At 43.7% G+C, this 22870-nt stretch overlaps 1 protein-coding gene across 1 annotated transcript in view; it reads right to left on the reverse strand.

Annotated features, from left to right (window-relative positions):
- The window catches only part of LOC115113735 (receptor tyrosine-protein kinase erbB-4-like), a 305373-nt gene that overhangs the window by 59522 nt on the left and 222981 nt on the right, over nucleotides 1-22870 (reverse strand). Inside the window, exons 17-19 of the mRNA XM_065013396.1 lie at nucleotides 17666-17798; nucleotides 9235-9357; nucleotides 2480-2578 (exon numbers count right to left, since the gene is read on the reverse strand). Coding sequence (XP_064869468.1) covers nucleotides 2480-2578; nucleotides 9235-9357; nucleotides 17666-17798 — 355 coding nt within the window. The remainder of the gene's footprint in view (nucleotides 1-2479; nucleotides 2579-9234; nucleotides 9358-17665; nucleotides 17799-22870) is intronic.

Raw genomic sequence — 22870 nt, forward strand, 5'->3', positions numbered from 1 at the left:
ACCAGGTGTCATGTCTTGTGGGCTATGGATTGGTGTCTGAGGTGTTGTTTGAAAAGACAAGTAGTGATGCAGTCAATCTGTCCTCTACTTTGAGCAGAGCAGCACATTATTACAGTCAGACGTGTTAGTATTTTGACTATTTTTAAACTCTGCATCATTGGGAAGGGCTCGCCAGTATTTCATGGTAAAGTCTACACCGGTTGTAACTGGTGCATGTGACAAATAACATTTGATTTGAGACCTCTCCCAATCAATATGTTTTGACCAGTTTACAATACAGGGTTACACCAAACAGTTTAGTTTCCTCAAATTTCTCAATTTCCACATTATTCATTACAAGATGAGGTTCAGAGTTTAGAGTTTAGTGAATGGTTTGCCCCAAATACAATGCTTTAAGTTTTTAAAATATTTATCACTAGCTTATTACTTGCCACCTATTCTAAATCTGACTCCAGCTCTTTGTTAAGTGTTGCAGTGGTTTCACTTGCTGTGGTAGCTGACGTATATAATGTTGAGTCATCAGCATGCATAGACACACACGCTTTACTCAGAGCCAATGGCAGGTCATTAGTAAAGATTGAAAAAAAGTAAGGGGCCTAGAGAACTGCCTTGGGGAATGCCTGACTCTACCTGGAATATGTTGGAGAGCTTCCATTAAAGAACACCCTCTGTGTTCTGTTAGACAGGTAACTCTCGATCCACCATATAGCAGGGGATGGAACGCCATAACAAATACGTTTTTCCAGAAGCAGATTATGATCGATAATGTAAAAAGCTGCACTGAAGTGTAACAAAACAGTTCCACAAGCTTCCTATTATACATTTCTTTCAGCCAATCATCAGTCATTTGTGTAAGTGCCATACATGTTGAGTGCCCTTCCCTTTAAGCATGCTGACATTTAGTTCTTAATTTGTTTACTGTGAAACAGTAAGATGGCACCGACAGAAATTGCAGCTCTGCTTCTAGCTCCTTAGCAACTTTGCAGCATTGTTTTGCTTCTTCAGGAAGTGTATAGGGGATGTTGTTCCCACTGTGACTATTAAAACCTACTCAAACCAAAAACTGTGGAAAGATGGCAGCATTCACGCAAAAATTATAGCGTGAACCACCGCATTTAACCACGGCAAGGTGACAGGGAATATGACCGAATGCAAACAGTGCAGTTATGCCCTCCATACGTCAATCAATCAAGCAAAACTTGAAAAAGTGGAGTCACAATTCAGTGGCTCAGACAAGAGACATACGTGGCAGGTACTCCAGACAATCATGGATTACAAAGGGAAAACCAGCCACATCTTTGTCACAGACAAGCTAAACACCTTCTTTGCCCGCTTTGAGGATAACACAGTGCCACCAACACGGAACGCTTCCGAAGACTGTGGGCTCTCGTTCTCCATGGCTGACGTGAGTAAGACATTTAAGTGTGTTAATCCTAGCACGTCTGCCGACCCAGACGGCATCCCTAGCCATGTCCTCAGAGCATGTGCAGACCAGATGGCTGGGATGTTTATGGACATATCAATATCTCCCTATCCCAGTCTGCTGTCCCCACATGCTTCGAGATGTCCATCATTGTTCCTGTACCCAAGAAAGCTAAGGTAACTGAAATAAAAAAAATATATATATTTTTATTTCACCTTTATTTAACCAGGTAGGCTAGTTGAGAACAAGTTCTCATTTGCAACTGCGACCTGGCCAAGATAAAGCATAGCAGTGTGAACAGACAACACAGAGTTACACATGGAGTAAACAATTAAATGACTATCGCCCCGTAGCACTCACATCTGTCATCATGAAGTGCTTTAAGAGGCTAGTTAAGGATCATGTCCCATACACTTACCTGACACCCTAGACCCTCTTCAATTTGCTTACCGCCCCAATAGATCCACAGATGATGCAATCACCATCACATTGCACACTGCCCTATCCCATTTGGACAAGAGGAATACCTATGTAAGAATGTTGTTAATTGACTATAGCTCAGCATTCAACACCATAGTATCCTCCAAGATCATCATTAAGCTTGGAGCCCTTGGTCTGAACCCCACCCTGTGCAACTGAGTCCTGGACTTCCTGATGGGCCATCACCAGGTGGTGAAGGTGGGAAACAACACCTCCACTATGTTGATCCTGAACACAGGGGCCCCACAAGGGTGCGTGCTCAGCCCCCTCCAGTACTCCCGGTTCACCCATGACTGCATGGCCATGCACACTTCCAACTCAATCATCAAGTTTGCAGATGAAACAACAGTAGTAGTCTACAGGGAGGAGATGAGGGCCCTGGTGGAGTGGTGCCAGGAAAATAACTTCTCCCTCAACGTCAACAAGACAGCAGAGGGAGCACGCCCCCATCCATAAAAAAAAAAGATATTTTTTTAGAATAAAGCTGTAACCTAACAAAATGTGACAAAGTCAAGGGGTCTGAATACTTTCTGAAGGCACTGTATGGGGCCTCTACGGAGCCAGTAAAACACTCACGTCCATGAACTCCACGTTGGCCTTCGGTCCCGTTGCCTCGTTCAGGATCTTGATGGCCACTGGGATCTTCACAGTCTCGCCCTCCGGGACCCAGATACCCTGAGGGAGAAGAGATGAGCGGGGAGAGGAAAGGTAAGTTAGAGGGGTAGAAGAGGGTGAAGAAAGGAGGAGTGAGTTAGAAGAGATGACAGAAGAGGAGAGAGGTGGAGAGGTGAGTTAGATGGAGGGAACAGGAAAAATGTGTTTAAAAAGGGGTAGGAGAGCTGAGTTAGACGGCAGCTGAATCTACACTGTGATACATAGTTCAGACTTCTACACTGTGATACATAGTTCAGACCTCTATACTGTGAGACATAGTTCAGACTTCTACACTGTAAGACATAGTTCAGACCTCTACACTGTGAGACATAGTTCAGACTTCTACACTGTGAGACATAGTTCAGACCTCTACACTGTGAGACATAGTTCAGACTTCTACACTGTGAGACATAGTTCAGACTTCTACACTGTGAGACATAGTTCAGACTTCTACACTGTGAGACATAGTTCAGACCTCTACACTGTGAGACATAGTTCAGACCTCTACACTGTGAGACATAGTTCAGACTTCTACACTGTGAGACATAGTTCAGACTTCTACACTGTGAGACATAGTTCAGACTTCTACACTGTGATACATAGTTCAGACTTCTACACTGTGAGACATAGTTCAGACCTCTACACTGTGAGACATAGTTCAGACCTCTACACTGTGAGACTCTACACTGTGAGACATAGTTAGTTCTACACTGTGAGACATAGTTCTCTACACTGTGAGACATAGTTCAGACTTCTACACTGTGAGACATAGTTCAGACTTCTACACTGTGAGACATAGTTCAGACTTCTACACTGTGAGACATAGTTCAGACTTCTACACTGTGAGACATATAGTTACACTGTGAGACATAGTTCAGACCTCTACACTGTGAGACTCAGACTTCTACACTGTGAGACATAGTTCTGTGAGACCTCTACACTGTGAGACATAGTTCAGACCTCTACACACTGTTGAGACCTCTACACTGTAGTTCAGACCTCTACACTGTGATACATAGTTCAGACCTCTACACTGTGAGACATAGTTCAGACCTCTACACTGTGAGACATAGTTCAGACCTCTACACACATAGTTCAGACTTCTACACTGTGAGACATAGTTCAGACCTCTACACTGTGATACATAGTTCAGACTTCACACTGTGAGACATAGTTCAGACCTCTACACTGTGAGACATAGTTCAGACCTCTACACTGTGATACATAGTTCAGACCTCTACACTGTGAGACATAGTTCAGACCTCTACACTGTGAGACATAGTTCAGACCTCTACACTGTGAGACATAGTTCAGACCTCTACACTGTGAGACATAGTTCAGACTCTACACTGTGAGACATAGTTCAGACCTCTACACTGTGACATAGTTCAGACTTCTACACTGTGAGACATAGTTCAGACCTCTACACTGTGAGACATAGTTCAGACCTCTACACTGTGATACATAGTTCAGACCTCTACACTGTGAGACATAGTTCAGACTTCTACACTGTGAGACATAGTTCAGACCTCTACACTGTGAGACATAGTTCAGACCTCTACACTGTGAGACATAGTTCAGACTTCTACACTGTGATACATAGTTCAGACCTCTACACTGTGAGACATAGTTCAGACCTCTACACTGTGAGACATAGTTCAGACTTCTACACTGTGAGACATAGTTCAGACCTCTACACTGTGAGACATAGTTCAGACCTCTACACTGTGAGACCTCTACACTCTGAGACATAGTTCAGACCTCTACACTGTGAGACATAGTTCAGACTTCTACACTGTGAGACATAGTTCAGACCTCGACACTGTGAGACATAGTTCAGACCTCTACACTGTGAGACAGAGTTCAGACATCTACACTGTGATACAGAGTTCAGACCTCTACACTGTGAGACATAGTTCAGACCTCTACACTGTGAGACATAGTTCAGACTTCTACACTGTGATACATAGTTCAGACCTCTACACTGTGAGACATAGTTCAGACCTCTGTGATACATAGTTCAGACCTCTGTGAGACATAGTTCAGACTTCTACACTGTGAGACATAGTTCAGACCTCTACACTGTGAGACATAGTTCAGACCTCTACACTGTGAGACATAGTTCAGACTTCTACACTGTGAGACATAGTTCAGACCTCTACACTGTGATACATAGTTCAGACTCTACACTGTAGTTCAGACTTCTACACTGTGAGACATAGTTCAGACCTCTACTGTGAGACTGTCAGACCTCTACACATAGTTCAGACTTCTACACTGTGAGACATAGTTCAGACTTCTACACTGTGAGACATAGTTCAGACCTCTACACTGTGAGACATAGTTCAGACCTCTACACTGTGATACATAGTTCAGCCTTCTACACTGTGAGACATAGTTCAGACTTCTACACTGTGAGACATAGGTCAGACCTCTACACTGTGAGACATAGTTCAGACCTCTACACTGTGAGACATAGTTCAGACTTCTACACTGTGATACATAGTTCAGACCTCTACACTGTGAGACGTAGTTCAGACCTCTACACTGTGAGACGTAGTTCAGACTTCTACACTGTGAGACATAGTTCAGACCTCTACACTGTGAGACATAGTTCAGACCTCTACACTGTGAGACATAGTGCAGACCTCTACACTCTGAGACATAGTTCAGACCTCTACACTGTGAGACATAGTTAGTTACACTGTGAGACTTCTACACTGTGAGACATAGTTCAGACTGTGAGACTCTCTACACTGTGAGACAGTTCAGTTCTGTGAGACCTCTACACTGTGAGACATAGTTCAGACCTCTACACTGTGAGACATAGTTCAGACCTCTGTGAGACATAGTTCAGTTCAGACCTCTACACTGTGAGACATAGTTCAGACCTCTACACTGTGAGACATAGTTCAGACCTCTACACTGTGAGACATAGTTCAGACCTCTACACTGTGAGACATAGTTCAGACCTCTACAGAGTTCAGACTCTACACTGTGAGACATAGTTCAGACTTCTACACTGTGAGACATAGTTCAGACCTCTACACTGTGATACATAGTTCAGACTTCTACACTGTGAGACATAGTTCAGACTTCTACACTGTGAGACATAGTTCAGACTTCTACACTGTGAGACATAGTGAGACATAGTTCAGACCTCTACACTGTGATACATAGTTCAGACTTCTGTGAGACATAGTTCAGACCTCTACACTGTGAGACATAGTTCAGACTTCTACACTTTGAGACATAGTTCAGACTTCTACACTGTGAGACATAGTTCAGACTTCTACACTGTGAGACATAGTTCAGACCTCTACACTGTGAGACATAGTTCAGACCTCTACACTGTGAGACATAGTTCAGACCTCTACACTGTGAGACATAGTTCAGACTTCTACACTGTGAGACATAGTTCAGACCTCTACACTGTGATACATAGTTCAGACCTCTACACTGTGAGACATAGTTCAGACTTCTACACTGTGAGACATAGTTCAGACCTCTACACTGTGATACATAGTTCAGACTTCTACACTGTGATACATAGTTCAGACTTCTACACTGTGATACATAGTTCAGACCTCTACACTGTGAGACAGTTCAGTTACACAGACATAGTTACACTGTGAGACATAGTTCAGACCTCTACACTGTGAGACATAGTTCAGACCTCTACACTGTGAGACATAGTTCAGACATAGTTCAGACCTCTACACTGTGAGACATAGTTCAGACCTCTACACTGTGAGACATAGTTCAGACTTCTACACTGTGAGAGTTCAGATACACTGTGAGACATAGTTCAGACCTCTACACTGTGATACATAGTTCAGACCTTCTACACTGTGAGACATAGTTCAGACTTCTACACTGTGAGACATAGTTCAGACTTCTACACTGTGAGACATAGTTCAGACCTCTACACTGTGAGACATAGTTCAGACCTCTACACTGTGAGACATAGTTCAGACCTCTACACTGTGAGACATAGTTCAGACTTCTACACTGTGAGACATAGTTCAGACCTCTACACTGTGAGACATGTCAGACCTCTACACTGTGACACATAGTTCAGACCTCTACACTGTGAGACATAGTTCAGACCTCTACACTGTGAGACATAGTTCAGTTCAGACTTCTACACTGTGAGACATAGTTCAGACTTCTACACTGTGAGACATAGTTCAGACCTCTACACTGTGAGACATAGTTCAGACTTCTACACTGTGAGACATAGTTCAGACCTCTACACTGTGAGACATAGTTCAGACCTCTACACTGTGAGACATAGTTCAGACTTCTACACTGTGAGACATAGTTCAGACTTCTACACTGTGATACATAGTTCAGACTCTACACTGTGAGACATAGTTCAGACTTCTACACTGTGAGACATAGTTCAGACTTCTACACTGTGAGACATAGTTCAGACTCTACACTGTGAGACATAGTTCAGACTTCTACACTGTGAGACATAGTTCAGACCTTCTACACTGTAAGACATAGTTCAGACCTCTACACTGTGAGACATAGTTCAGAGACTTCTACACTGTGAGACATAGTTCAGACTTCTACACTGTGAGACATAGTTCAGACTTCTACACTGTGAGACATAGTTCTTCTACACTGTGAGACATAGTTCAGACCTCTACACTGTGAGACATAGTTCAGACCTCTACACTGTGAGACATAGTTCAGACTTCTACACTGTGAGACATAGTTCAGACTCTACACTGTGAGATACATACAGTTCAGACCTCTACACTGTGAGACATAGTTCAGACTTCTACACTGTGAGACATAGTTCAGACCTCTACACTGTGATACATAGTTCAGACTTCTACACTGTGATACATAGTTCAGACTTCTACACTGTGATACATAGTTCAGACCTCTACACTGTGATACATAGTTCAGACTTCTACACTGTGAGACATAGTTCAGACTTCTACACTGTGAGACATAGTTCAGACCTCTACACTGTGAGACATAGTTCAGACCTCTACACTGTGAGACATAGTTCAGACTTCTACACTGTGAGACATAGTTCAGACTTCTACACTGTGAGACATAGTTCAGACTTCTACACTGTGAGACTACACTGTGAGACATAGTTCAGACTTCTACACTGTGAGACATAGTTCAGACTTCTACACTGTGAGACATAGTTCAGACTTCTACACTGTGAGACATAGTTCAGACTTCTACACTGTGAGACATAGTTCAGACCTCTACACTGTGAGACATAGTTCAGACCTCTACACTGTGATACATAGTTCAGACCTCTACACTGTGAGACATAGTTCAGACCTCTATATTATGAGACATTGTACAGGGCTTGCTCTCCTCTCTCTTGCGTAACAGCATACCTGACCTGGATGTGCATGCGATCCTTACTATGTGCCTATGGGATTCTCTCTCTCTCTCAGTTCAATTTAAGGGGCTTTATTGGCATTGGAAACATATGTTTACATTGCCAAAGCAAGTAAACATCTCTCTGTCCGTCTGTCGGTCTCTCTCTCTCTCATCTCTGTCCATTTCTCACTCTGTCCTCTCTCTCATCTCTCTGTCCATTTCTCCCAATGTCCTCTCTCTCTCTCCCTCATCTCTCTGTCCATTTCTCCCTCTGTCCTCTTTCTCTCTCCCTCATCTCTTTGTCCATTTCTCCCTCTATCCTCTCTCTCTCTCTCCCTTATCTCTTTGTCCATTTCTCCCTCTGTCCTCATCTCTCTGTCCATTTCTCCCTCTGTCCTCTTTCCCTCTCCCTCCGCCCTCTGTCCATTTCTCCCTCTGTCCTCTCTCCCTCTCCCTCCGCTCTCTGTCCATTTCTCCCTCTCTCCTCTCTCCCTCTCACTCATCTCTCTGTCCATTTCTCCCTCTGTCCTCTCTCCCTCATCTCCCTGTCCATTTCTCCCTCTGTCCTTTCTCCCTCTCCCTCCGCTCTCTGTCCATTTCTCCCTCTGTCCTCTCTCCCTCTCCCTCCGCTCTCTGTCCATTTCTCCCTCCCTCTCTCCCTCTCCCTCTGCTCTCTGTCCATTTCTCCCTCTGTCCTCTCTCTCTCTCCCTCATCTCTCTGTCCATTTCTCCCTCTGTCCTTTCTCCCTCTCCCTCTGCTCTCTGTCCATTTTTCCCTCTGTCCTCTCTCTCTCTCCCTCATCTCTTTGTTCATTTCTCCCTCTGTCCTTTCTCCCTCTCCCTCTGCTCTCTGTCCATTTCTCCCTCTTGTCCTCTCTCTCTCTCCCTCATCTCTCTGTCCATTTCTCCCTCTGTCCCCTCTCTCTTTCCCTCATCTCTCTGTCTATTTCTCCCTCTGTCCTCTCTCCCTCTCCCTCTGCTCTCTGTCCATTTCTCCATCTGTCCTCTCTCCCTCAGCTCTCTGTCAATTTCTCCCTCTGTCCTCTCTCCTTCTCCCTCATCTCTCTGTCCATTTCTCCCTCTGTCCTCTCTCCTTCTCCCTCTGCTCTCTGTCCATTTCGCCCTCTGTCCTCTCTCCCTCTCCCTCATCTCTCTGGCCATTTCACCCTCTGTCCTCTTGTCCTCTCTCCCTCTCCCTCATGTATCTGTCCATTTCTCCCTCTGTCCTCTCACCCTCATCTATCTGTACTTCCTCCTTTAAACACCTAATTTCTAATGACCAAAACAAGTGATTGTGGTATGTGATAAGGTGATACCTTGTAGACGGTGCCGAAGGCCCCCGAGCCCAGTATCTTGACCCTCTTGAGTTCAGTCTCTTTGAGGATGCGGAGCTGGGCCTGGTTAGGGGCTGTACCACTAGGTGTTAGTGGCTCCACCAGCTGTAGGGAGACACAATCAATCAACTCATCAGTCAATTCATCGATCAATCAATCTGCAATATGTTAGTTCCTCACTCCATCAACCAGTCAATGAACCAATCTATCCATCAAGCAATTACGCAACCAACCAGTCACATCTCCCATGGGCATGGCACTCTTTAAACTTCACAGAAATTGTATGAGAGAGTAGTTGTTTCATTATCTTTCAAGTGGAGAAGAATGAAGAGGAGGGGAAAGAGAGAGAGAGTGATAGAGGGAAGAGATGGTGAAAGAGAGAGGATAATAGCGGGAAGGAGGGGTGAGACATAAAGGGAGAAAGAAAAAAAAGAAAGATAAATAGGGGAGAGAAAGAGAAAGAGAGTAAGGGATGGAGCGAAAGAGAGAGAACGAGACAGGGTAGGGAGGGAAGAAAGAGAGAGGGAGGGAGAGAGAGAGGGAAATGGAGAGAGAGAAAGAGAGTAAGGGATGGAGCGAAGAGAGAGAATGAGACAGGGTAGGGAGGGAAGAAAGAGAGAGGGAGGGAGAGAGAGAGGGAAATGGAGAGAGAGAAAGAGAGAGAGAGAGGGGAAAGAGAGAACGAGTAAATCAGCTCCCTTCTCTCAGCTGTGGCCATGCCCCCCGGCTCATCACTGCTGTCTGATTAAAAAACAATAGCTGTTCTTCATTTAAATGGAATTCTAAATCAGTATCGCATTAGAGCTAAGGAGAGGGGGAATGGGGAATGAGGGGGTTATGGAAAGAGAAAGTGAAGCAGAGTGGGGAAGGAGAGGGGGCGGGAGGAAAAAAAGGATAGAGGAAAGGGGAGAGGGATAGGGAGGAGAGGGAGGGGCATGGAAGGTGAGAGGGAAGGAAAGGGGGAAAGAGAGGGGGCAGGAAAAGAGAGTGGAGGGTCACACAAATCCAGTCACCTCTCCGTCGCCCTGGACATCAGGGAGCTGTCCATTATAGGAGGTGCTGAATGTGTGGTAGCAAGGACAAGGAGGGAGCTGTCCACCAACCTCCTCTAATCTGTGGTGCTGAAAACTGAGGAAGACTACTAGGACACTACTATTTACTAGTAGTCTCTACGAGTAGAGTCATTCCCTGTTTGTTACTCCCTATCTGACATCACTGACGTCAAAGCACTAAGGTTGCATCGAGGCAGGTTATACTGAATAAAATAATAGGAAAGAAGTTGTGTGTGTGTGTGTGTGTGTGTGTGTGTGTGTGTGTGTGTGTGTGTGTGTGTGTGTGTGTGTGTGTGTGTGTGTGTGTGTGTGTGTGTGTGTGTGTGTGTGTGTGTGTGTGTGTGTGTGTGTGTGTGTGTGTGTGTGTGTGTGTGTGTGTGTGTGTGTGTGTGTGTGTATGCAGGTAACCAAGACAGCACAGTGGGGAGAAGAGGATGGAGAGAGTGTGAGAGAGCAATAATGTAAGGTACAGTGGAAAAAGCCACAATCTTGTCATTATTGAAACAACTTGTAAAGAGCCTAGTGCAGCATCACTTGATGGCACTGTAACTGTAGGGTACACTCTAAAAGATGCTGGGTTGTTTGGTTGACCCAACTGCTGGGTTGCAGGGCATTGGGTCACGTTGTTGTTGGGTTTGTTGTGTTCTTTAAAAACTACTGGGATATTGGAGCTGGGTTATTGAGATATGACCCAGTGGGTCAGATCAGAAGACTGGAGGCGTAGTTTAGTAGGGGTGTGACATTCAGATGAGAATACATGTCATTCATGTTCTGTTGTATAGCTATCACAACAACAACAACAAATACGGTGTGCAGGTGTTGTTGGTAGCCCAAGGGCTTCTATAAAAACCACACCACAAAAAACAGTATACCACACATGTACAAAAATAAAATAGTTAGATAAAACAGTTAACAAAACCTACTAATCATAAAGTGTGTGCGCATGTGTGGATGTGAGTGTGAGTTGGGCTATATGGAGGAGATTACTGAGTAGTTTGGTTCATCAGACTGACCCCCAGTCTACGCTTAAAGTTATTGAGGGATGATGAGGGTTTGGCAATTCCAGAGTATGGTACCTCTGTATCTGAGAGAGAATTGACTATGTGAGGTGCGGCAGTGGGGAGGGTGAAGGTTATCACAGTGTCTTGTGTTATAAAGATGGATTTCAGAATGAACCTGGAAGAATCCATTGAAAGATAAACTGTGTCATGACGATGGGCTGGGGTTAGGTTTATGACAGTCATAAATACCTCTCCCCCCTTTTTCCTCTCTCTACCCTAGTGATGTTACATTTGAAAACCCCTTGGTTAACATAGAGATTCTGGGAACATCCGAAGGTGGGGGGAAATGAACTATATTCTGGTAACCCGACCAGTTCGTTTGTCATCTGAGACATTCTCATCAATGATAAGATGACATAAACACTACAGTGGAAAGTCTACACATCAGAGTTATCAGATTCACATGGAATTGTTGTTCAATTTAAATGTTTGAATATGAAATTATTCGTGATGGGATGAAGCGTGATTTTAGCTTCTAAAATGTGAGATTTGGGGTTTCACAAGTTTAGGGCTCTGCTCAATCAGTGGCCCACCCCTGTGAAGGGACATGGGCTATAAAACATTTCAAACACGCCCTCCTCTCCCTTCCTATATAAAGCCTTGACGACAATATAACCTCCTGTTCTGAGGATGTGAGGTCGATGGTCCAATGTCAGAATGGTTCAGATAATAACTACAGAACAAAGCCAACATCAGCGTGAGCTTTGGTTGCGAATGGTATGAACTTTGAACTCTTATTCACTACAGAAGCGATACCTCCTAGCCGTTGAGTTAGCAACAGCAGCTGCAAACGAGGGTTAGGAAGGAACAGACAGAGTATCCCGTCTATCACACAAGGACGTTACTACAACTTATCCAATTGACCACCAGAGACATTCTTCAAAGGACAAAGGACTAGGTTTGGCAAACACGGCCTTCCATCTACCACCAACCTACCGAAGCGCAGCTCAGAGTAAATATTTATTGCATTTTCCTTTTCCAAATGGGTGGTAATTTAGAATGCATAAGATACTGTATTTACGATAGCACAGCTTCTTCCTTTGGTCCTCAGTCTTCCCACTCTTTCACTCAAACCCAGCCCTTTTCTTTTGTGTAACCAGCTGTCATATCTGTTCCGCCCGCTAGGGACGTTTTCCTTTATGACATAATTTATGATGAATTATGTGTATGTGTAATTCTGTGTGATTAGTTAGGTATTTAGTAAATAAATAATTAAACCCAATTTTGTATTGCTGATTCAACTTGTTAGCCAGGGTTCGTGAATATAACCAAGAATTTGCAACTTTCAGATGAGACTGAATTAAGGTGAGGATTAATATTGACTGCTATTGATGTAAAATATTACTAGGTCTTTAAGAGTTTAGTCGGAAGATAACAGCTCTATAAATATTATTTTGTGGTGCCCCGACTCTCTAGTTAATTACATTAACATGATTAGCTCAATCAGGTGATATTAATTACGGATCAATTATTTTATAGAATAGCATGTTATATTACTTAATCCGGCATAGCCAAAGACATGACAACTGTCTGGGAGGCATGAGTATTTGTAGATGAAAATACATAACTGGCGTGCATTAATGTCGAAAATAGACAAGATATTGAGTTTCTTAAACAAAGGTGCAGGTGGAGCCAGGTAATTAGAGGAGGTGGCTAGTCAAGCAATTTTTTTTTATGATGAGTACTTTGTGTAAGTAGCAGGCACATGTAGTGCCCCAGACAATACTACAGTAAATTAGATATGGGTCAATTAAAAAAGACCCAGCTTTTAGGGTAAATTTTAGATAAATTAACCCATATTTGGGTCATCCCAACAACCGAACTGGCTGGGTCAAAATAACCCAATGTATGTTCTGTTCAATATTTACTCAGTGATGGGTTACCAAATAACCCAAATTGGGTTGCTTTTAATCCAGCATTTTTTAGAGTGCAGTACATCCAGGCTTATTCACCACACTATGTGGTGTTGAGAGCTTTAATGGAACCTGAACCTACTGTCTGTTAACACAGAGTACTCTCTTCTCCTCTTCTCTCCTTTCCTCCCATCCCCTACTCTCTTCTCCTACACGGTGATAGAGTGAATGCCTGTCTGTCCTCTCTGCAGGCAGCGCTCAGAGTGAGCTAGCGCTATACCGCCATCAACATTAGCAATAGAACAGGACAAATACAGTTGAAGTCGGAAATGTACATACACCTTTGCCAAATACATTTCAACTCAGTTTTTCACAATTCCTGACACTTAATCATAGTAACAATTCCCTGTCTTAGGTTAGTTAGGATCAACACTTTATTTTAAGAATGTGGAATATCAGAATAATAGTAGAGAGAATTATTTATTTAAACTTTTATTTCTTTCATCATTTCGGGCAGCCTTCTGCAAGCTTCCCACAATAAGTTGGGTGAATTTTGGACCATTACTCCTGACAGAGCTTGTGTAACTGAGTCAGGTTTGTAGGCCTCCTTGCTCGCTCACACTTTTTCAGTTCTGCTCACAAGTTGTCTATAGGACTGAGGTCAGTGCTTTGTGATGGTCACTCCAATACCTTAACATTGATGTCCTTAAGCCATTTTTCCACAACTTTGGAAGTATGCTTGGGGTCATTGTTCATTTGGAAGACCCATTTACTTCCTGACTGATGTCTTGAGATGTTGCTTCAATATATCCACGTTGCTTTCCTCCCTCATGAAGCCATCTATTTTGTGAAGTGCACCAGTCTTTGCTTCATGGTTGAGATGGTGTTCTTCGGCTTGCAAGCCTCCCCCTTTTTACTCCAAACATAACAATGGTTATTATGGCCAAACAGTTCTATTTTTGTTTCATCAGACCAGAGGACATTTCTCCAAAAAGTACAATCTTTGTCCCCATGTGCAGTTTCAAACCGTAGTCTGGCTTTTTTATGGCGGTTTTGGAGCAGTGGCTTCTTCCTTGCTTGTTGATATAGGACTCATTTTACTGTGGATATAGATACTTTTGTACCTGTTTCCTCCAGCATCTTCACAAGGTCCTTTGCTGTTGTTCTGTGATTGATTTGCACTTTTCGCACCAAAGTACATTCATCTCTACGAGATGAAGGCACAGTCAACTTAGTTTATGTAAACTTCTGACCCACTGGAATTGTGATTCAGTGAATTATAAGTAAAATAATCTGTCAGTTAACAATTGTTGGAAAATGACTTGGTCACACACAAAGTAGATGTCCTAACCGACTTGCCGAAACTATAGTTTGTTAACAAGACATTTGTGGAGTGGTTGAAAAACGAGTTTTAATGACTCCAACCTAAGTGTATGTAAACTATCGACTTCAACTGTACGCATCAGGCATCTCACAGTATGTAGCTAGTCGTCGAGAGATGGACAGTCGTCGTTATAACTAATATCATATATCTCCTATCACATGTGCAGTACTGGTGCTGTTTGCAGACCTGACAGTGGTTCTGTCCTGTAATAAGGTGCCATTAGGGACTTACCCATATCCATTCATTCTGATCAGACAAGGGAGAGGGGGGAGACAATGCTCTTGATATTTCATTAAGAGTTCCAAATGCAGACAGAACGCTTCCTGGTTGAGGTTGTGTGGCAGGGAGTGGAGCAAGGCAGGCTGGGATATTCATTAAGATGGATGTTTTGAGGGGATGAGAGATCTGCGCTGTGCTCCCCACCCTCCTGCCTGTTTGGGCTGCGTCATGGTCCCCTATTCCCTACATAGTACACTAGTATTGACCAGGCTGTAGCCTGGGAATGCATCCAAAATGGCAGCCTATTTATTGTATAGTGGACTACATTTGTAGGGAATAGGGTGCAATTTGGGATGCAACCATGATGAGAGAATAAAAGGTTTCTGTTATCCAGATGACATGAGTACAGCCTGAGCTCCATCCCAAAAAGCCCTGTTCAAAAGTAGTGCACTATGTAGGGAATAGGGTGCCAGTTGGGATGCAGGCTGACATCTGTCTATTCCATTTGATGGATGAGATGTCTAATTATCCAAAGAGACAGTGACAGAAAACAGTTATGCTGTACTGCTACAGAGTCAGGAGGAAGCAGAGAGCATTGTTATGCATAGGCTTGTAGGATTGTGTGTCTGTGTGTGTGTGTGTGTGTGTGTGTGTGTGTGTGTGTGTGTGTGTGTGTGTGTGTGTGTGTGTGTGTGTTTGTGCATGTGTGTGTGTGTGTGTTCCTCTCATGTTAGCCTGTACTCTAAGACAGTGTATTGTCTTAGGAGGGGAAGAGAGGTCAGAGAGTAGTGGGAGAGAGGATGGAGAATGGCGAGAGAGGAGGGAGAGAGGATGAAGAGATGAGGGAGAATGGCAACAGAGGAGAGAGAGAGAGAGAGAGAGAGGAGAGAGAGAGAGAGAGAGAGAGAGAGAGAGGAGGGGAAAGAGGACGGAGAGAGAGAGAGAGAGAGAGAGGAGGGGAAAGAGGACGTAGAGGAGGAGGAGAGAGAGAGAGAGAGAGAGAGAGAGAGAGAGAGAGAGAGAGAGGAGGGAAAGAAGACATAGAGGAGAGAGAGAGAGAGAGGACGAGAGGAGAGAGAGAGAGAGAGGGAAAGAGGACGTAGAGGAGAGAGAGAGAGAGAGAGAGAGAGAGAGAGAGAGGGAAAGAGGACGTAGAGGAGAGAGAGAGAGAGAGAGAGAGAGAGGACGTAGAGGAGAGAGAGAGAGAGAGGGAAAGAGGATGTAGAGGAGAGAGAGAGAGAGAGAGAGAGAGAGAGAGAGAGAGAGAGAGAGAGAGAGAGAGAGAGAGAGAGGGAGAGGGAAATAGGACGTAGAGAGAGAGAGAGAGAGAGAGAGAGAGAGAGAGAGAGAGAGGACGAGAGAGAGGAGAGAGAGAGAGAGAGAGAGAGAGAGAGAGAGAGGAGAGAGCGAGAGGAGAGAGAGAGAGAGAGAGAGAGAGAGGGAAAGAGGATGAGAGGAGAGAGAGAGAGAGAGAGAGAGAGAGAGAGAGAGAGAGAGAGAGAGAGTGAGAGAGAGAGAGAGAGAGAGGGAGGGAAATAGGACGTAGAGGAGAGAGGAGAGAGAGAGAGAGAGAGAGAGAGAGAGAGAGAGAGAGAGGGAAATAGGACGTAGAGGAGAGAGAGAGAGAGAGAGAGAGAGAGAGAGAGGGAAAGAGGACGTAGAGGAGAGAGAGAGAGAGAGAGAGAGAGAGAGAGAGAGAGAGAGAGAGAGAGAGAGAGAGAGAGAGAGAGAGGAGAGAGAGAGAGAGAGAGAGAGAGAGAGTGAAGAGGATGTAGAGGAGAGAGAGAGAGAGAGAGAGAGAGAGAGAGAGAGGAGAGAGAGAGAGAGAGAGAGAGAGAGAGAGGAGCAGAGAGGAGAGAGAGAGAGAGAGAGAGGGAAAGAGGATGAGAGGAGAGAGAGAGAGAGAGAGAGAGAGAGAGAGAGAGAGAGGACGTAGAGGAGAGAGAGAGAGAGAGAGAGGGAAAGAGGATGTAGAGGAGAGAGAGAGAGAGAGAGAGAGAGAGAGAGAGAGAGAGAGAGAGAGAGAGAGAGAGAGAGAGAGAGAGGGGGGGAAAGAGGACGTAGAGGAGAGAGAGAGAGAGAGGGAAAGAGGACGTAGAGGAGAGAGAGAGAGAGAGAGAGAGAGAGAGAGAGAGGGAGAGGGAAATAGGACGTAGAGGAGAGAGAGAGAGAGGGAAAGAGGACGTAGAGGAGAGAGAGAGAGAGAGAGAGAGAGAGAGAGAGGGAAATGGGATGTAGAGGAGAGAGAGAGAGAGAAGGAGGGAACGAGAGATGGAGGGAAAGAGGGAAAGAGGATGTAGAGAGGCGGGAGAGAGGACATGACGGATAAGGGAGAAAGGCCACAGAGGAGAGAAAGAGAGAGAGAGAGAGGAAGGAGAGAAGAGGGAGAGGCCACTCTGGTGATCGCATAGCCTCTGGTGGCCCTCATCTATAACAAAGCACATCACATGCCAAGAGAGAGATTGGCACTACTGGCTCTGTGTTATTACAGCTTTTCATAAAGCAGTGAGTGAAGGGAAGACCATCACACTAAGATTAGGATGTAGGATGATAGTGAACTGAAACTTCAAAACTAATCACTGCAAAGTCTTTGTACTGTAAACTCGTGCTACTTCCCAATTGGTACCCTATTCCCTATATTTTGACGAGAGCCCAATGGAAGGTTTGTCTATGATCCACATCTCAAGATGTCCTTACCCTGTCCTGTCTCCAGTAAGCTTGAAGTACATACCTCTATCCTTGATTATCACATCCACATCCACATCCAAACTTTGTCTCCAGGTGTGTGTGTGTGTGTGCGTGTTTGTGCGTGTGTGTGTGTGTGTGTGTATTCACACCCCATACCTCTGTCTCGAGGAAGCGTCGCAGGGCTCTCTTCTTCTTGATGCTCTTCCTGCGGACGGACACAGCTCCGCTCAGAGCCACGATGACCACCACGAAGAGGCCACCTATCACCCCGGCTGCAATCAGGGGAGTCCTGAGGGAGAGAGATGTGAGATAGGGCCACAGCATTAGATACTACCTATTTATTTTCTTTAAAATAGTTTAGCTGCTCTTGATGTACCTATTATTGGCTGGTACAGTGAAACCAATGGACTAGTTTGTCCAACTGGCAGGTCAAGCAGGTTTAATCAAATGCTACAAATATTTGAAAGGAAACAAATATTATTTGAAACCAGGTCTGATAAGCACTTACTCCAGAGGTCACAGCAGACTTGGCTGACTAGAGCTTGGGACAATTCTTAATTAGCTAACAACCTTTGACAAAATACATGATCTAGCATCTGCAGGTGTCCTGTTACAATGTTAGGCAGTTAATTCAAAGAAGGGAAAGAAATGAAAGTCAGGACATTTTTTCTAATTGAATAAAAATAATATATTCCATTCAGCATGTGTGATCAGCACTTTCCATGATCTCTCCAACCCTCTACACTCCCAACCTGTCTCCCTGTCTGTCTGTCTGCGCTGAGTGCTGGGAACTTTGGGTTACGTCCCACATGGCACCCTATTCCCTGCATAGTGCACTACTTTTGACCATACCCCTTGGGACTTGGTTAAAAGTGCATATAGGGAATGGAGTGCCATTTAGAACGCAGACACAGTATACTGTAGGTGAGAAGATGAGATGGGGTATCTGAGTGAATAGGCCCTATTCTCTATCTTAATACAGTTTTTAACAATCACTTTGGCACTAATTTCAGAACCTTGTGGTCATTTTTCAAAACTCTAGACACAAAACTCAAAATGGTCATCACTTGCAACACAGGTTGTCCAATGTTCAAAACATTGCATTGTGCATTCATATCGTTAAAGAACCCTTCACTTGCAGAACCATTGGTTAAAATAACTCATTTATCATGAAATAGCATAGGACCATTCATTTAGATCACACACACACAAGATACCGATAGTTTCACTGTGTAGTTGTTTGTATAATCATTAAATATTGTAGTGATAAAATATGTGATACATGTTTCATTATGCTACTACATGTAAATACATCACTGTACAAGGACTAATAGAGAGAATACTACAGACACAGTGGAATCATTGAACAAAATATGACATTTATTGATGAAATAAAATAAAATCACAACAAAATATTTAGCTACAAAAAAATAAAAAACAGTTAAAGGTCAACTGCAGTGTTCCTTACCTGGCTTACCGTAAAACATCACTGCAGTGTTCCTCACCTGGCTTACTGTAAAACATCACTGCAGTGTTCCTCACCTGGCTTACCGTAAAACATCACTGCAGTGTTCCTCACCTGGCTTACCGTAAAACATCACTGCAGTGTTCCTCACATCACTGCAGTGTTCCTTACTGTAAAACATCACTGCAGTGTTTCTCACCTGTCTTACTGTAAAACATCACTTACTGTAAAACATCACTGCTGTGTTCCTCACCTGACTTACTGTAAAACATCACTGCTGTGTTCCTCACCTGGCTTACTGTAAAACATCACTGCAGTGTTTCTCACCTGGCTTACTGTAAAACATCACTGCTGTGTTCCTCACCTGGCTTACTGTAAAATATCACTGCTGTGTTCCTCACCTGGCTGACTGTAAAACATCACTGCAGTGTTTCTCACCTGGCTTACTGTAAAACATCACTGCTGTGTTCCTCACCTGGCTTACTGTAAAACATCACTGCAGTGTTCCTCACCTGGCTTACTGTAAAACATCACTGCAGTGTTCCTCACCTGGCTTACTGGAAAACATCACTGCAGTGTTCCTCACCTGGCTTACTGTAAAACATCACTGCAGTGTTCCTTACCTGTCTTACTGTAAAACATCACTGCAGTGTTCCTCACCTGGCTTACTGTAAAACATCACTGCAGTGTTTCTCACCTGGCTTACTGTAAAACATCACTGCAGTGTTCCTCACCTGGCTTACTGTAAAACATCACTGCAGTGTTCCTTACCTGGCTTACTGTAAAACATCACTGCAGTGTTCCTTACCTGTCTTACTGTAAAACATCACTGCAGTGTTCCTCACCTGGCTTACTGTAAAACATCACTGCAGTGTTCCTCACCTGGCTTACTGTAAAACATCACTGCAGTGTTCCTCACCTGGCTTACTGTAAAACATCACTGCAGTGTTCCTTACCTGGCTTACTGTAAAACATCACTGCTGTGTTCCTCACCTGACTTACTGTAAAACATCACTGCAGTGTTCCTCACCTGGCTTACTGTAAAACATCACTGCAGTGTTCCTCACCTGGCTTACTGTAAAACATCACTGCAGTGTTACTCACCTGGCTTACTGTAAAACATCACTGCAGTGTTCCTCACCTGGCTTACTGTAAAACATCACTGCAGTGTTCATCACCTGGCTTACTGTAAAAAGCTAAACAAAAGATTGATTGCTGTACTTCTATATTTCCATCAACCCGGTCTTGTGGATTTGGCCACAGGTTCTCATCCACATCACAAAGGATGTTTTCATTAGCCAAACATATTGGGAAGAATCTTCAGGCGAATCCAGGCCTGACACTGGTCTGCTGTGATGTCATTGCATGCGTCATCCATGGCCTGGAGAAGGGAGACTTGTTCGTGAGGGCGCCTATCATATACCTTCCACCTCCATGTGGAGAAAAATTCCTCAATCGGGTTAAGGAAAGGAGAGTATGGGGGTAAGCACAGGGTGGTAAATTGTGGATGGACCTGAAACCATGCTTGCACCATTTGAGCATGGTGGAACCTGACATTATCCCACACAATGACATAGGTCACGCCATCAGCTCTACAGACCTGATTTAGCTCATCAAGGAAGGTTACATTCGAACAGCGAATAATGCGGCTGCCTGCAGCTCAATATATAGAGTATATAGAGTAGAGAGCTTTAGATGTTGTTCGACCAAACATTAGAACGGGCAAGATGAGTAATCTAAGCAACTTTGACCCTGTTATGATTGTTGATGCCACACATGGTGATTCCAGCATCTCAGAAGCAGCTGCCTTCCTGGGATTTTTATGCACTACAGTCTCTAGAGTTTACAGAGAATGGTGCGATAAACAAAACACAATTCAGTGAGCGGCAGTTCTGTGGGAAAAAAACACTTTGTTAATGAGAGAGGTCAGAGGACAATGTCCAGACTCATTCAAGCTAACATAAAGTCCACACATGCTCAAATAACAGCTGTTTAAAACAGAGGTGTGCAGAAGGGCATCTCTTAACATACAACATCGTGAATAATTCAGACTGTTGTGGAGGCAAAAGCAGGCCCTACCCAGTACTAGACAGGTGTACCTAATAAAGTGGCTGGTGAGTGTACAGTAATGTCAAATCTGAAAACATGGTCTGGAAAAGTGGTACATGGAACCATAGGAACAGTGTCTGAAAGAATGATGATTAAATATTACATCCATAGATAATGTAGTCCAATTGGTTCATGTTCCACAGTAATTGGTGTCAATGGATCTCATTATCCTGAAACTTTCATGTTCTAAACATGGAATATTGATCATCAGTTTCCATAAAACTATGTATTAAGAGTAACGCAACAGTTAATTATCATTTTGAGCAGTTGTATCAATTGATAGTTAGATCATTGTAATGAAATGAATAGACAGTCATCTCAGATGTAATGTGTGAATTGCATTTTGAAATGGTAATACTTTGATGTTAAGTTGTGTCATTTTGAACAGGCGATTTTAGTTCAATGAACAAATCATCTTAGCGTTATGTGTATTGTATCCAAGCAATTGGAAAAAGTGTTAAGAGCTTTGAACAATTTGCATTTTGATCATTGGTTGTGAGTTTTGTGTCTATAGTTTTGAAAAATGACATCAAGGTTCCGAAATTAGTGCCAAAGTGATTGTAAAAAACTGTAAAAAGGGCTCATTTGGCAGAACAGAACAGAGCAGAGTGGGGGCGTCAGCACACTCCAGTCATGTTTTACATCAGCAGGAAAGCTATCAGTCACCTGGTACATCACAGGGCCATTACATGTTATCACACTCAGCTCACTTCTGGAATCACATGAAACACCCCCCAATCTTTCAGTCATCGGGTGCCTCCCAAATGGCTCCTCTATTCCCTACTGTATGTAGTGTGCTACATTTGACCACGGCACATAGGGAATAGGGTGCACCTGCTCATTCTCCCACCTCCACCTCTCCCAGCTCCTACCCAATATTACAGGGATGGATTTACTGTAGTAAGGGACGACATGATGATTTGTGGAGGAAGTGGCTTCAAGAGACATAGTTGTAATTTGTAGGAAATCAAAGGCATACTCCTAGTAAACATTGTATAGACATGCCCAAATGGAAAGTGGAGAATGGGGTAATAAGTAAAAAACAGACTTGAGAATGTGTGGAGTGACATCCTCTTTCCCTCCTCTTTCTATTTTGAGCCAATATGACAAATCAGCATGTGTGTGTGTACGTGTGCGTGTGTGATTGTGAGTTAATGTGTGTGTGTGTGTGTGGGGGGGGGGGGGGTCAAAACGCAGAGAGTGACAGAGTGCAGATGACAGTCAAGTCTCACAGCAGACTGTGGCAAGGAGTAGGAAGGAAAGTAGAAGAGGGTTGACACAATATCAGATCAGCTGTGGAACCCAGCCTACAACCTACTTAGGTTAGAGACATTAAATCTCGTTTTTCAACCACTCCACAAATGTCTTGTTAACAAACCATAGTTTTGGCAAGTCGGTTAGGACATCTACTTTGTGCATGACACAAGTCATTTTTCCAACAATTGTTTACAGATTATTTCACTTATAATTCACTGTATCACAATTCCAGTGGGTCAGAAGTTTACATACACTAAGTTGACTTTTAAACAGCTTGGAAAATTCCAGAAAATGATCTCATGGCTTTAGAAGCTTCTGATAGGCTAATTGATATAATTTGAGTCAATTTGAGGTGTTCCTGTGGATGTATTTCAAGGCCTACCTTCAAACTCAGTGCTTCTTTGCTTAACATCATGGGAAAATCAAAAGAAATCAGCCAAGACCTCAGAAATATAATTGTAGACCTCCACAAGTCTGGTTCATCCTTGGGAGCAATTTCCAAACACCCGAAGGTACCACATTCATCTGTA

The sequence above is a fragment of the Oncorhynchus nerka genome, linkage group LG1 (assembly GCF_034236695.1).
Source record: "Oncorhynchus nerka isolate Pitt River linkage group LG1, Oner_Uvic_2.0, whole genome shotgun sequence".
NCBI lineage: Eukaryota > Metazoa > Chordata > Actinopteri > Salmoniformes > Salmonidae > Oncorhynchus > Oncorhynchus nerka.